We start from the raw sequence: 17,036 nt of genomic DNA, 5'->3' as shown, positions 1-17,036 counted from the left end.
CCCCCATAGAGACTGCCAGAGGTCCGGACAACAGACCCTCAGATTTGACACACTGAACTCTATCAGAGAAGTAGTTGGTGAACCAGGCGAGGCAATCATTTGAGAAACCAAGGCTGTTGAGTCTGCCGATGAGGATGTGGTGATTGACAGAGTCGAAAGCCTTGGCCAGATCAATGAATACGGCTGCACAGTAATGTTTCTTATCGATGGCGGTTAAGATATCGTTTAGGACCTTGAGCGTGGCTGAGGTGCACCCATGACCAGCTCTGAAACCAGATTGCATAGCAGAGAAGGTATGGTGAGATTCAAAATGGTCGGTAATCTGTTTGTTGACTTGGCTTTCGAAGACCTTAGAAAGGCATGGTAGGATAGATATAGGTCTGTAGCAGTTTGGGTCAAGAGTGTCCCCCCCTTTGAAGAGGGGGATGACCGCAGCTGCTTTCCAATCTTTGGGAATCTCAGACGACACGAAAGAGAGGTTGAACAGGCTAGTAATAGGGGTGGCAACAATTTCGGCAGATAATTTTAGAAAGAAAGGGTCCAGATTGTCTAGCCCGGCTGATTTGTAGGGGTCCAGATTTTGCAGCTCTTTCAGAACATCAGCTGAATGGATTTGGGAGAAGGAGAAATGGGGAAGGCTTGGGCGAGTTGCTGTTGGGGGTGCAGTGCTGTTGACAGGGGTAGGAGTAGCCAGGTGGAAAGCATGGCCAGCAGTAGAAAAATGCTTATTGAAATTTTCAATTATGGTGGATTTATCAGTGGTGACAGTGTTTCCTATCTTCAGTGCAGTGGGCAGCTGGGAGGAGGTGTTCTTATTCTCCATGGACTTTACAGTGTCCCAGAACTTTTTTGAGTTAGTGTTGCAAGAAGCAAATTTCTGCTTGAAAAAGCTAGCCTTGGCTTTTCTAACTGCCTGTGTATAATGGTTTCTAGCTTCCCTGAACAGCTGCATATCACGGGGGCTGTTCGATGCTAATGCAGAACGCCATAGGACGTTTTTGTGTTGATTAAGGGCAGTCAGGTCTGGGGAGAACCAAGGGCTATATCTGTTCCTGGTTCTAAATTTCTTGAATGGGGCATGTTTATTTAAGATGGTTAGGAAGGCATTTTTAAAAAATATCCAGGCATCCTCTACTGACGGGATGAGGTCAATATCCTTCCAGGATACCCCGGCCAGGTCGATTAGAAAGGCCTGCTCGCTGAAGTGTTTCAGGGAGCGTTTTACAGTGATGAGAGGAGGTCGTTTGACCGCTGACCCATTACGGATGCAGGCAATGAGGCAGTGATCGCTGAGATCTTGGTTGAAGACAGCAAAATATAAATAATAATAAATATATTGCCACGGACACACCAGAATGGCTTTCCAGTAGGTTTTGAGTGTTCCAGTCTCAGTCCTGACTTAGAATTGCTTGAAAATCAGAGACCAGTTTCAATATTGCTGTCCATCAATGATTCCTAACCAAATGAACTGAGCTGGAGCAAATTGGACAAAAACTATGGATATACACAGTGTAAAAAAAACATTAGGAACACCTGCTCTTTTCAGCGCCGACAGAGATGGCCGCCTCGCTTCGCGCTCCTAGAAAACTATGCAGTTTTTTGTTTTTTTACGTGTTATTTCTTACATTAGTACCCCAGGTCATCTTAGGTTTCATTACATACAGTCGAGAAGAACTACTGAACATAAGAGCAGCGTCAACTCACTATCAGTACGACCAAGAATATGACTTTCGCGAAGCGGATCCTGTGTTCTGCCTTTCACCCAGGACAACGGAATGGATCCCAGCCGGCGACCCAAAAAAACGACTTTGTAAAAGAGGGAAACGAAGCGGTCTTCTGGTCAGACTCCGGAGACGGGCACATCGTGCACCACTCCCTAGCATTCTTCTCGCCAATGTCCAGTCTCTTGACAACAAGGTTGATGAAATCCGAGCAAGGGTAGCATTCCAGAGGGACATCAGAGACTGTAACGTTCTTTGCTTCACAGAAACATGGCTCACTGGAGAGACGCTATCGGAGTCGGTGCAGCCAGCTGGTTTCTCCACGCATCGCGCCGACAGAAACAAACATCTTTCTGGTAAGAAGAGGGGCGGGGGCGTATGCTTCATGGTTAACGTGACGTGGTGTGGCCACAACAACATACAGGAACTCAAGTCCTTCTGTTCACCCGATTTAGAATTCCTCACAATCAAATGTCGACCGCATTATCTACCAAGGGAATTCTCTTCGATTATAATCACAGCCGTATATATTCCCCCCCAAGCAGACACATCGATGGCTCTGAACGAACTTTATTTGACTCTTTGCAAACTGGAATCCATATATCCGGAGGCTGCATTCATTGTAGCTGGGGATTTTAACAAGGCTAATCTGAAAACAAGACTCCCTAAATTTTATCAGCATATCGATTGTGCGACCAGTGCTGGAAAAACCTTGGATCATTGCTATTCTAACTTCCGCGACGCATATAAGGCCCTGCCCCGCTCTCCTTTCGGAAAAGCTGACCACGACTCCATTTTGTTGATCCCTGCCTACAGACAGAAACTAAAACAAGAAGCTCCCACGCTGAGGTCTGTTCAACGCTGGTCCGACCAATCTGATTCCACACTCCAAGACTGCTTCCATCACGTGGACTGGGATATGTTTCATATTGCGTCAGACAACAACATTGACGAATACGCTGATTCGGTGAGCGAGTTCATTAGAACGTGCGTTGAAGATGTCGTTCCCATAGCAACGATTAAAACATTCCCAAACCAGAAACCGTGGATTGATGGCAGCATTCGCGTGAAACTGAAAGCGCGAACCACTGCTTTTAACCAGGGAAAGGTGAACGGAAACATGACCGAATACAAACAGTGTAACTATTCCCTCCACAAGGCAATCAAACAAGCCAAGTGTCAGTATAGAGACAAAGTAGAAGCTCAATTCAACGGCTCAGACACAAGAGGTATGTGGCAGGGTCTACAGTCAATCACGGATTACAAAAATAAATCCTGGTCCGTGACGGGACTGGTTGTCTTGCTCCCAGGCAGACTAAATAACTTTTTTGCCCGCTTTGAGGACAATACAGTGCCACTGACACGGCCCGTAACTAAAACATGCGGACTCTCCTTCACTGCAGCCGACGTGAGGAAAACATTTAAACGTGTCAACCCTCGCAAGGCTGCAGGCCCAGACGGCATCCCCAGCCGCGCCCTCAGAGCATGCGCAGACCAGCTGGCTGGTGTGTTTACGGACATATTCAATCAATCCCTATCCCAGTCTGTTGTTCCCACATGCTTCAAGAGGGCCACCATTGTTCCTGTTCCCAAGAAAGCTAAGGTAACTGAGCTAAACGACTACCGTCATCATGAAGTGCTTTGAGAGACCATATCACCTCCACCCTACCTGACACCCTAGACCCACTCCAATTTGCTTACCGCCCAAATAGGTCCACAGACGATGCAATCTCAACCACACTGCACACTGCCCTAACCCATCTGGACAAGAGGAATACATATGTGAGAATGCTGTTCAACTACAGCTTGACATTTAACACCATGGTTCCCTCCAAGCTCGTCATCAAGCTCGAGACCCTGGGTCTCGACCCCGCCCTGTGCAACTGGGTACTGGACTTCCTGACGGGCCGCCCCCAGGTGGTGAGGGTAGGCAACAACATCTCCACCCCGCTGATCCTCAACACTGGGGCCCCACAAGGGTGCGTTCTGAGCCCTCTCCTGTACTCCCTGTTCACCCACGACTGCATGGCCACGCACGCCTCCAACTCAATCATCAAGTTTGCGGACGACACAACAGTGGTAGGCTTGATTACCAACAACGACGAGGGAGGAGGTGAGGGCCCTCGGAGTGTGGTGTCAAGGAAAATAACCTCACACTCAACGTCAACAAAACTAAGGAGATGATTGTGGACTTCAGGAAACAGCAGAGGGAGCACCCCCCTATCCACATCGATGGAACAATAGTGGAGAGGGTAGTAAGTTTTAAGTTCCTCGGCGTACACATCACGGACAAACTGAATTGGTCCACCTACACAGACAGCATGGTGAAGAAGGCGCAGCAGCGCCTCTTCAACCTCAGGAGACTGAAGAAATTCGGCTTGTCACCAAAAGCACTCAAACTTCTACAGATGCACAATCGAGAGCATCCTGTCGGGCTGTATCACCGCCTGGTACGGCAACTGCTCCGCCCACAACCGTAAGGCTCTCCAGAGTGTAGTGAGGTCTGCACAACGCATCACCGGGGGCAAACTAACTGCCCTCCAGGACACCTACACCACCCGATGTCACAGGAAGGCCATAAAGATCATCAAGGACAACAACCACCCGAGCCACTGCCTGTTCACCCCGCTATCATCCAGAAGGCGAGGTCAGTACAGGTGCATCAAAGCAGGGACCGAGAGACTGAAAAACAGCTTCTATCTCAAGGCCATCAGACTGTTAAACAGCCACCACTAACATTGAGTGGCTGCTGCCAACATACTGACTAAACTCCAGCCACTTTAATAATGGGAATTGATGGGAAATGTAAAATATATCACTAGCCACTTTAAACAATGCTACCTAATATAATGTTTACATACCCTACATTATTCATCTCATATGTATATACTGTACTCTATATCATCTACTGCATCTTTATGTAATACATGTATCACTAGCCACTTTAACTATGCCACTTTGTTTACATACTCATCTCATATGTATATACTGCACTTAATACCATCTACTGTATCTTGCCTATGCCGCTCTGTACCATCACTCATTCATATATCTTTATGTACATATTCTTTATCCCCTTACACTTGTGTCTATAAGGTAGTAGTTTTGGAATTGTTAGCTAGATTACTTGTTGGTTATTACTGCATTGTCGGAACTAGAAGCACAAGCATTTCGCTACACTCGCATTAACATCTGCTAACCATGTGTATGTGACAAATAAAATTTGATTTGATTTGACAGACTGACCAGGTGAATCATTAGGAACACCTGCTCTTTTCATGACAGACTGACCAGGTGAATCATTAGGAACACCTGCTCTTTTCATGACAGACTGACCAGGTGAATCATTAGGAACACCTGCTCTTTTCATGACAGACTGACCAGGTGAATCATTAGGAACACCTGCTCTTTTCATGACAGACTGACCAGGTGAATCATTAGGAACACCTGCTCTTTTCATGACAGACTGACCAGGTGAATCATTAAGAACACCTGCTCTTTTCATGACAGACTGACCAGGTGAATCATTAAGAACACCTGCTCTTTTCATGACAGACTGACCAGGTGAATCATTAAGAACACCTGCTCTTTTCATGACAGACTGACCAGGTGAATCATTAGGAACACCTGCTCTTTTCATGACAGACTGACCAGGTGAATCATTAGGAACACCTGCTCTTTTCATGACAGACTGACCAGACGAATCATTAGGAACACCTGCTCTTTTCATGACAGACTGACCAGGTGAATCATTAAGAACACCTGCTCTTTTCATGACAGACTGACCAGGTGAATCATTAAGAACACCTGCTCTTTTCATGACAGACTGACCAGGTGAATCATTAAGAACACCTGCTCTTTTCATGACAGACTGACCAGGTGAATCATTAAGAACACCTGCTCTTTTCATGACAGACTGACCAGGTGAATCATTAGGAACACCTGCTCTTTTCATGACAGACTGACCAGGTGAAGGCTTTGATCCCTTATTGATGTCACTAGTTAAATCCACTTCAATCAGTGTATCAATACTAGGAAGATGTTCTTAATGTTTTGTGCATCACTGGTTTTGGACATGAGGCCATAGCCAATATGCATATCACATCACTTTGTCATGTAGGATATTATTTTAAAAGTATTTAAATAGGATTCCAATGTTGGCCTCGCTGATCGTAGAAATTCCTTGAGATTGTGAAGTGTCATTTTCTTTTTTTACATATGCATTTGGAAAACTGAAATCTATATTTTTTGGGTCCAACATTTTTAAAAACTTGGCCTGGAAAGAGGACAAGTATTAATGTCAAGACCTGCAATAAGACAGAATCAGGGAATTAGATGGTACCATTGTTTGGGGGAGAAACATTCCACTTTTCTCACCTTCGGTATCAAGATCCTCCAAGTTATGGCTCCCCTGACCACTTGATGTATTTGGGGGTAAAGAGGAATCCTGGTTCTGGTTGCTCTGCTCTGCAGGAGTATCTATATCTGCGGTTGTCTGCTCTACCTGAGCATCTTCCTCTGTAGAGCCTCTCTCACTGCTCTCCACTTGGGCAGTGGTGTTGTTCTCCTCTGGATCACGACCTGGCTGTTCCATTACTGCAGCAGAAGGCCCCGTCTCCTTTTTTACTAGAGCTACGGGAAACACAGAGGACGGACACAATAAGCAGTGCCTGGTGAAAGTATACACACCTCTTGCACCTCTCTGATTCAGAGGGGTTGGGTTAAATGTGGAAGATAAACTTCAGTTGTACAACTGACTAGGTATCCCCCTTTCCCATTTTACTGCCATTAATTTAAATAACAAAAATAGATGAAATTAGATGTTTTTCCTACCGATCTACACAACCTACTCCACATTTTCAAAGGTAAAAAAATGACAGATTTTAGATGGAGCTGTCTTGATTGTGTCTGTCTTTATACCCCAGAGTTTATACTTGGCGGAGGCATCGTTGGCAGCCATTACAGAAGTAAATCATTTTGAATAAGATTCTACCAACCTCATAAAACTCTTAGGGCAACATACAGTGTACAAAACATTACATCTAAAAAGGGATTACATTTGATTGTTTTACCCTACAGATCTACTCCACATTCACAAAGTGAAACAAAATCCACTCCAAATCATCCATTCTGTTTGCAACAAAGACGTAAAGTAATACTGCAAGACAACACTGAAAAGACATTTACTTGTTGGCCTAAATTACAAACTAGATTGGGTCAAATCCAATACAACAGAGTAAAACCCTCTGCATGTTCGAGTATTGTGATGGCAGCAGTTATGGGTATGCTTGTCACCAGCAGAAACTAGGGTGTTTGTCAGGATCAGAAGAAATATGAAAGGAACAAAGCTCAGGTAAAACGTTAAGAGAAAAACCCACCTCAGTCTTCTGAAAACTAAAACTATCCCAGGTTTAGAATTAAACTAAATATATTGCCAAGGACACACCAGAATGGCTTTCCAGTAGGTTTTGAGTGTTCCGGTCTCAGTCCTGACTTAAAATTGCTTGATAATCAGAGAGTTTCAATATTGCTGTCCATCAATGATTCCTAACCAAATGAACTGAGCTGGAGCAAATTGGACAAAAACTATGGATATACACAGTGTAACAAAAACATTAAGAACACCTGCTCTTTTCATGACAGACTGACCAGGTGAATCATTAAGAACACCTGCTCTTTTCATGACAGACTGACCAGGTGAATCATTAGGAACACCTGCTCTTTTCATGACAGACTGACCAGGTGAATCATTAAGAACACCTGCTCTTTTCATGACAGACTGACCAGGTGAATCATTAGGAACACCTGCTCTTTTCATGACAGACTGACCAGGTGAATCATTAAGAACACCTGCTCTTTTCATGACAGACTGACCAGGTGAATCATTAGGAACACCTGCTCTGTCCATGACAGACTGACCAGGTGAATCATTAGGAACACCTGCGCTTTTCATGACAGACTGACCAGGTGAATCATTAGGAACACCTGCTCTTTTCATGACAGACTGACCAGGTGAATCATTAGGAACACCTGCTCTTTTCATGAAGGACTGACCAGGTGAATCATTAGGAACACCTGCTCTTTTCATGACAGACTGACCAGGTGAATCATTAGGAACACCTGCTCTTTTCATGACAGACTGACCAGGTGAATCATTAGGAACACCTGCTCTTTTCATGACAGACTGACCAGGTGAATCATTAAGAACACCTGCTCTTTTCATGACAGACTGACCAGGTGAATCATTAAGAACACCTGCTCTTTTCATGACAGACTGACCAGGTGAATCATTAAGAACACCTGCTCTTTTCATGACAGACTGACCAGGTGAATCATTAGGAACACCTGCTCTTTTCATGACAGACTGACCAGGTGAATCATTAGGAACACCTGCTCTTTTCATGACAGACTGACCAGGTGAATCATTAGGAACACCTGCTCTTTTCATGACAGACTGACCAGGTGAATCATTAAGAACACCTGCTCTTTTCATGACAGACTGACCAGGTGAATCATTAAGAACACCTGCTCTTTTCATGACAGACTGACCAGGTGAATCATTAAGAACACCTGCTCTTTTCATGACAGACTGACCAGGTGAATCATTAAGAACACCTGCTCTTTTCATGACAGACTGACCAGGTGAATCATTAGGAACACCTGCTCTTTTCATGACAGACTGACCAGGTGAATCATTAGGAACACCTGCTCTTTTCATGACAGACTGACCAGGTGAATCATTAAGAACACCTGCTCTTTTCATGACAGACTGACCAGGTGAATCATTAGGAACACCTGCTCTTTTCATGACAGACTGACCAGGTGAATCATTAGGAACACCTGCTCTTTTCATGACAGACTGACCAGGTGAATCATTAAGAACACCTGCTCTTTTCATGACAGACTGACCAGGTGAATCATTAGGAACACCTGCTCTTTTCATGACAGACTGACCAGGTGAATCATTAAGAACACCTGCTCTTTTCATGACAGACTGACCAGGTGAATCATTAGGAACACCTGCTCTGTCCATGACAGACTGACCAGGTGAATCATTAGGAACACCTGCTCTTTTCATGACAGACTGACCAGGTGAATCATTAGGAACACCTGCTCTTTTCATGACAGACTGACCAGGTGAATCATTAAGAACACCTGCTCTTTTCATGACAGACTGACCAGGTGAATCATTAAGAACACCTGCTCTTTTCATGACAGACTGACCAGGTGAATCATTAAGAACACCTGCTCTTTTCATGACAGACTGACCAGGTGAATCATTAGGAACACCTGCTCTTTTCATGACAGACTGACCAGGTGAATCATTAGGAACACCTGCTCTTTTCATGACAGACTGACCAGACGAATCATTAGGAACACCTGCTCTTTTCATGACAGACTGACCAGGTGAATCATTAAGAACACCTGCTCTTTTCATGACAGACTGACCAGGTGAATCATTAAGAACACCTGCTCTTTTCATGACAGACTGACCAGGTGAATCATTAAGAACACCTGCTCTTTTCATGACAGACTGACCAGGTGAATCATTAAGAACACCTGCTCTTTTCATGACAGACTGACCAGGTGAATCATTAGGAACACCTGCTCTTTTCATGACAGACTGACCAGGTGAAGGCTTTGATCCCTTATTGATGTCACTAGTTAAATCCACTTCAATCAGTGTATCAATACTAGGAAGATGTTCTTAATGTTTTGTGCATCACTGGTTTTGGACATGAGGCCATAGCCAATATGCATATCACATCACTTTGTCATGTAGGATATTATTTTAAAAGTATTTAAATAGGATTCCAATGTTGGCCTCGCTGATCGTAGAAATTCCTTGAGATTGTGAAGTGTCATTTTCTTTTTTTACATATGCATTTGGAAAACTGAAATCTATATTTTTTGGGTCCAACATTTTTAAAAACTTGGCCTGGAAAGAGGACAAGTATTAATGTCAAGACCTGCAATAAGACAGAATCAGGGAATTAGATGGTACCATTGTTTGGGGGAGAAACATTCCACTTTTCTCACCTTCGGTATCAAGATCCTCCAAGTTATGGCTCCCCTGACCACTTGATGTATTTGGGGGTAAAGAGGAATCCTGGTTCTGGTTGCTCTGCTCTGCAGGAGTATCTATATCTGCGGTTGTCTGCTCTACCTGAGCATCTTCCTCTGTAGAGCCTCTCTCACTGCTCTCCACTTGGGCAGTGGTGTTGTTCTCCTCTGGATCACGACCTGGCTGTTCCATTACTGCAGCAGAAGGCCCCGTCTCCTTTTTTACTAGAGCTACGGGAAACACAGAGGACGGACACAATAAGCAGTGCCTGGTGAAAGTATACACACCTCTTGCACCTCTCTGATTCAGAGGGGTTGGGTTAAATGTGGAAGATAAACTTCAGTTGTACAACTGACTAGGTATCCCCCTTTCCCATTTTACTGCCATTAATTTAAATAACAAAAATAGATGAAATTAGATGTTTTTCCTACCGATCTACACAACCTACTCCACATTTTCAAAGGTAAAAAAATGACAGATTTTAGATGGAGCTGTCTTGATTGTGTCTGTCTTTATACCCCAGAGTTTATACTTGGCGGAGGCATCGTTGGCAGCCATTACAGAAGTAAATCATTTTGAATAAGATTCTACCAACCTCACACAACTCTTAGGGCAACATACAGTGTACAAAACATTACATCTAAAAAGGGATTACATTTGATTGTTTTACCCTACAGATCTACTCCACATTCACAAAGTGAAACAAAATCCACTCCAAATCATCCATTCTGTTTGCAACAAAGACGTAAAGTAATACTGCAAGACAACACTGAAAAGACATTTACTTGTTGGCCTAAATTACAAACTAGATTGGGTCAAATCCAATACAACAGAGTAAAACCCTCTGCATGTTCGAGTATTGTGATGGCAGCAGTTATGGGTATGCTTGTCACCAGCAGAAACTAGGGTGTTTGTCAGGATCAGAAGAAATATGAAAGGAACAAAGCTCAGGTAAAACGTTAAGAGAAAAACCCACCTCAGTCTTCTGAAAACTAAAACTATCCCAGGTTTAGAATTAAACTAAATATATTGCCAAGGACACACCAGAATGGCTTTCCAGTAGGTTTTGAGTGTTCCGGTCTCAGTCCTGACTTAAAATTGCTTGATAATCAGAGAGTTTCAATATTGCTGTCCATCAATGATTCCTAACCAAATGAACTGAGCTGGAGCAAATTGGACAAAAACTATGGATATACACAGTGTAACAAAAACATTAAGAACACCTGCTCTTTTCATGACAGACTGACCAGGTGAATCATTAAGAACACCTGCTCTTTTCATGACAGACTGACCAGGTGAATCATTAGGAACACCTGCTCTTTTCATGACAGACTGACCAGGTGAATCATTAAGAACACCTGCTCTTTTCATGACAGACTGACCAGGTGAATCATTAAGAACACCTGCTCTTTTCATGACAGACTGACCAGGTGAATCATTAAGAACACCTGCTCTTTTCATGACAGACTGACCAGGTGAATCATTAGGAACACCTGCTCTGTCCATGACAGACTGACCAGGTGAATCATTAGGAACACCTGCGCTTTTCATGACAGACTGACCAGGTGAATCATTAGGAACACCTGCTCTTTTCATGACAGACTGACCAGGTGAATCATTAGGAACACCTGCTCTTTTCATGAAGGACTGACCAGGTGAATCATTAGGAACACCTGCTCTTTTCATGACAGACTGACCAGGTGAATCATTAGGAACACCTGCTCTTTTCATGACAGACTGACCAGGTGAATCATTAGGAACACCTGCTCTTTTCATGACAGACTGACCAGGTGAATCATTAAGAACACCTGCTCTTTTCATGACAGACTGACCAGGTGAATCATTAAGAACACCTGCTCTTTTCATGACAGACTGACCAGGTGAATCATTAAGAACACCTGCTCTTTTCATGACAGACTGACCAGGTGAATCATTAGGAACACCTGCTCTTTTCATGACAGACTGACCAGGTGAATCATTAGGAACACCTGCTCTTTTCATGACAGACTGACCAGGTGAATCATTAAGAACACCTGCTCTTTTCATGACAGACTGACCAGGTGAATCATTAGGAACACCTGCTCTTTTCATGACAGACTGACCAGGTGAATCATTAGGAACACCTGCTCTTTTCATGACAGACTGACCAGGTGAATCATTAAGAACACCTGCTCTTTTCATGACAGACTGACCAGGTGAATCATTAGGAACACCTGCTCTTTTCATGACAGACTGACCAGGTGAATCATTAAGAACACCTGCTCTTTTCATGACAGACTGACCAGGTGAATCATTAGGAACACCTGCTCTGTCCATGACAGACTGACCAGGTGAATCATTAGGAACACCTGCTCTTTTCATGACAGACTGACCAGGTGAATCATTAGGAACACCTGCTCTTTTCATGACAGACTGACCAGGTGAATCATTAAGAACACCTGCTCTTTTCATGACAGACTGACCAGGTGAATCATTAAGAACACCTGCTCTTTTCATGACAGACTGACCAGGTGAATCATTAAGAACACCTGCTCTTTTCATGACAGACTGACCAGGTGAATCATTAGGAACACCTGCTCTTTTCATGACAGACTGACCAGGTGAATCATTAGGAACACCTGCTCTTTTCATGACAGACTGACCAGACGAATCATTAGGAACACCTGCTCTTTTCATGACAGACTGACCAGGTGAATCATTAAGAACACCTGCTCTTTTCATGACAGACTGACCAGGTGAATCATTAAGAACACCTGCTCTTTTCATGACAGACTGACCAGGTGAATCATTAAGAACACCTGCTCTTTTCATGACAGACTGACCAGGTGAATCATTAAGAACACCTGCTCTTTTCATGACAGACTGACCAGGTGAATCATTAGGAACACCTGCTCTTTTCATGACAGACTGACCAGGTGAAGGCTTTGATCCCTTATTGATGTCACTAGTTAAATCCACTTCAATCAGTGTATCAATACTAGGAAGATGTTCTTAATGTTTTGTGCATCACTGGTTTTGGACATGAGGCCATAGCCAATATGCATATCACATCACTTTGTCATGTAGGATATTATTTTAAAAGTATTTAAATAGGATTCCAATGTTGGCCTCGCTGATCGTAGAAATTCCTTGAGATTGTGAAGTGTCATTTTCTTTTTTTACATATGCATTTGGAAAACTGAAATCTATATTTTTTGGGTCCAACATTTTTAAAAACTTGGCCTGGAAAGAGGACAAGTATTAATGTCAAGACCTGCAATAAGACAGAATCAGGGAATTAGATGGTACCATTGTTTGGGGGAGAAACATTCCACTTTTCTCACCTTCGGTATCAAGATCCTCCAAGTTATGGCTCCCCTGACCACTTGATGTATTTGGGGGTAAAGAGGAATCCTGGTTCTGGTTGCTCTGCTCTGCAGGAGTATCTATATCTGCGGTTGTCTGCTCTACCTGAGCATCTTCCTCTGTAGAGCCTCTCTCACTGCTCTCCACTTGGGCAGTGGTGTTGTTCTCCTCTGGATCACGACCTGGCTGTTCCATTACTGCAGCAGAAGGCCCCGTCTCCTTTTTTACTAGAGCTACGGGAAACACAGAGGACGGACACAATAAGCAGTGCCTGGTGAAAGTATACACACCTCTTGCACCTCTCTGATTCAGAGGGGTTGGGTTAAATGTGGAAGATAAACTTCAGTTGTACAACTGACTAGGTATCCCCCTTTCCCATTTTACTGCCATTAATTTAAATAACAAAAATAGATGAAATTAGATGTTTTTCCTACCGATCTACACAACCTACTCCACATTTTCAAAGGTAAAAAAATGACAGATTTTAGATGGAGCTGTCTTGATTGTGTCTGTCTTTATACCCCAGAGTTTATACTTGGCGGAGGCATCGTTGGCAGCCATTACAGAAGTAAATCATTTTGAATAAGATTCTACCAACCTCACACAACTCTTAGGGCAACATACAGTGTACAAAACATTACATCTAAAAAGGGATTACATTTGATTGTTTTACCCTACAGATCTACTCCACATTCACAAAGTGAAACAAAATCCACTCCAAATCATCCATTCTGTTTGCAACAAAGACGTAAAGTAATACTGCAAGACAACACTGAAAAGACATTTACTTGTTGGCCTAAATTACAAACTAGATTGGGTCAAATCCAATACAACAGAGTAAAACCCTCTGCATGTTCGAGTATTGTGATGGCAGCAGTTATGGGTATGCTTGTCACCAGCAGAAACTAGGGTGTTTGTCAGGATCAGAAGAAATATGAAAGGAACAAAGCTCAGGTAAAACGTTAAGAGAAAAACCCACCTCAGTCTTCTGAAAACTAAAACTATCCCAGGTTTAGAATTAAACTAAATATATTGCCAAGGACACACCAGAATGGCTTTCCAGTAGGTTTTGAGTGTTCCGGTCTCAGTCCTGACTTAAAATTGCTTGATAATCAGAGAGTTTCAATATTGCTGTCCATCAATGATTCCTAACCAAATGAACTGAGCTGGAGCAAATTGGACAAAAACTATGGATATACACAGTGTAACAAAAACATTAAGAACACCTGCTCTTTTCATGACAGACTGACCAGGTGAATCATTAAGAACACCTGCTCTTTTCATGACAGACTGACCAGGTGAATCATTAGGAACACCTGCTCTTTTCATGACAGACTGACCAGGTGAATCATTAGGAACACCTGCTCTTTTCATGACAGACTGACCAGGTGAATCATTAAGAACACCTGCTCTTTTCATGACAGACTGACCAGGTGAATCATTAGGAACACCTGCTCTTTTCATGACAGACTGACCAGGTGAATCATTAAGAACACCTGCTCTTTTCATGACAGACTGACCAGGTGAATCATTAGGAACACCTGCTCTGTCCATGACAGACTGACCAGGTGAATCATTAGGAACACCTGCGCTTTTCATGACAGACTGACCAGGTGAATCATTAGGAACACCTGCTCTTTTCATGACAGACTGACCAGGTGAATCATTAGGAACACCTGCTCTTTTCATGAAGGACTGACCAGGTGAATCATTAGGAACACCTGCTCTTTTCATGACAGACTGACCAGGTGAATCATTAGGAACACCTGCTCTTTTCATGACAGACTGACCAGGTGAATCATTAGGAACACCTGCTCTTTTCATGACAGACTGACCAGGTGAATCATTAAGAACACCTGCTCTTTTCATGACAGACTGACCAGGTGAATCATTAAGAACACCTGCTCTTTTCATGACAGACTGACCAGGTGAATCATTAAGAACACCTGCTCTTTTCATGACAGACTGACCAGGTGAATCATTAGGAACACCTGCTCTTTTCATGACAGACTGACCAGGTGAATCATTAGGAACACCTGCTCTTTTCATGACAGACTGACCAGGTGAATCATTAGGAACACCTGCTCTTTTCATGACAGACTGACCAGGTGAATCATTAAGAACACCTGCTCTTTTCATGACAGACTGACCAGGTGAATCATTAAGAACACCTGCTCTTTTCATGACAGACTGACCAGGTGAATCATTAAGAACACCTGCTCTTTTCATGACAGACTGACCAGGTGAATCATTAAGAACACCTGCTCTTTTCATGACAGACTGACCAGGTGAATCATTAGGAACACCTGCTCTTTTCATGACAGACTGACCAGGTGAATCATTAGGAACACCTGCTCTTTTCATGACAGACTGACCAGGTGAATCATTAAGAACACCTGCTCTTTTCATGACAGACTGACCAGGTGAATCATTAGGAACACCTGCTCTTTTCATGACAGACTGACCAGGTGAATCATTAGGAACACCTGCTCTTTTCATGACAGACTGACCAGGTGAATCATTAAGAACACCTGCTCTTTTCATGACAGACTGACCAGGTGAATCATTAGGAACACCTGCTCTTTTCATGACAGACTGACCAGGTGAATCATTAAGAACACCTGCTCTTTTCATGACAGACTGACCAGGTGAATCATTAGGAACACCTGCTCTGTCCATGACAGACTGACCAGGTGAATCATTAGGAACACCTGCTCTTTTCATGACAGACTGACCAGGTGAATCATTAGGAACACCTGCTCTTTTCATGACAGACTGACCAGGTGAATCATTAAGAACACCTGCTCTTTTCATGACAGACTGACCAGGTGAATCATTAAGAACACCTGCTCTTTTCATGACAGACTGACCAGGTGAATCATTAAGAACACCTGCTCTTTTCATGACAGACTGACCAGGTGAATCATTAGGAACACCTGCTCTTTTCATGACAGACTGACCAGGTGAATCATTAGGAACACCTGCTCTTTTCATGACAGACTGACCAGACGAATCATTAGGAACACCTGCTCTTTTCATGACAGACTGACCAGGTGAATCATTAAGAACACCTGCTCTTTTCATGACAGACTGACCAGGTGAATCATTAAGAACACCTGCTCTTTTCATGACAGACTGACCAGGTGAATCATTAAGAACACCTGCTCTTTTCATGACAGACTGACCAGGTGAATCATTAAGAACACCTGCTCTTTTCATGACAGACTGACCAGGTGAAGGCTTTGATCCCTTATTGATGTCACTAGTTAAATCCACTTCAATCAGTGTATCAATACTAGGAAGATGTTCTTAATGTTTTGTGCATCACTGGTTTTGGACATGAGGCCATAGCCAATATGCATATCACATCACTTTGTCATGTAGGATATTATTTTAAAAGTATTTAAATAGGATTCCAATGTTGGCCTCGCTGATCGTAGAAATTCCTTGAGATTGTGAAGTGTCATTTTCTTTTTTTACATATGCATTTGGAAAACTGAAATCTATATTTTTTGGGTCCAACATTTTTAAAAACTTGGCCTGGAAAGAGGACAAGTATTAATGTCAAGACCTGCAATAAGACAGAATCAGGGAATTAGATGGTACCATTGTTTGGGGGAGAAACATTCCACTTTTCTCACCTTCGGTATCAAGATCCTCCAAGTTATGGCTCCCCTGACCACTTGATGTATTTGGGGGTAAAGAGGAATCCTGGTTCTGGTTGCTCTGCTCTGCAGGAGTATCTATATCTGCGGTTGTCTGCTCTACCTGAGCATCTTCCTCTGTAGAGCCTCTCTCACTGCTCTCCACTTGGGCAGTGGTGTTGTTCTCCTCTGGATCACGACCTGGCTGTTCCATTACTGCAGCAGAAGGCCCCGTCTCCTTTTTTACTAGAGCTACGGGAA

At 43.3% G+C, this 17,036-nt stretch overlaps 1 protein-coding gene across 8 annotated transcripts in view; it reads right to left on the bottom strand.

The window, feature by feature from the left end:
- The window catches only part of LOC110524846 (midasin), a 58,282-nt gene that overhangs the window by 3,755 nt on the left and 37,491 nt on the right, over positions 1-17,036 (bottom strand). For 7 of the 8 annotated variants that reach the window (XM_036978872.1, XM_036978873.1, XM_036978874.1 and 4 more), the window contains 4 exons: positions 16,773-17,027; positions 13,110-13,364; positions 9,762-10,016; positions 6,099-6,353 (listed from right to left, as the gene is read on the bottom strand). In XM_036978872.1, the coding sequence (XP_036834767.1) occupies positions 6,099-6,353; positions 9,762-10,016; positions 13,110-13,364; positions 16,773-17,027 (1,020 nt within the window). The remainder of the gene's footprint in view (positions 1-6,098; positions 6,354-9,761; positions 10,017-13,109; positions 13,365-16,772; positions 17,028-17,036) is intronic. The other variant, XM_036978877.1, reaches the window with a different exon arrangement.

This window comes from Oncorhynchus mykiss, chromosome 5 (assembly GCF_013265735.2).
Source record: "Oncorhynchus mykiss isolate Arlee chromosome 5, USDA_OmykA_1.1, whole genome shotgun sequence".
NCBI classification, from domain to species: domain Eukaryota; kingdom Metazoa; phylum Chordata; class Actinopteri; order Salmoniformes; family Salmonidae; genus Oncorhynchus; species Oncorhynchus mykiss.
The sequence above is the reverse complement of the archived record's forward strand: the minus strand, read 5'-3'. Positions and strand labels throughout refer to the sequence as shown.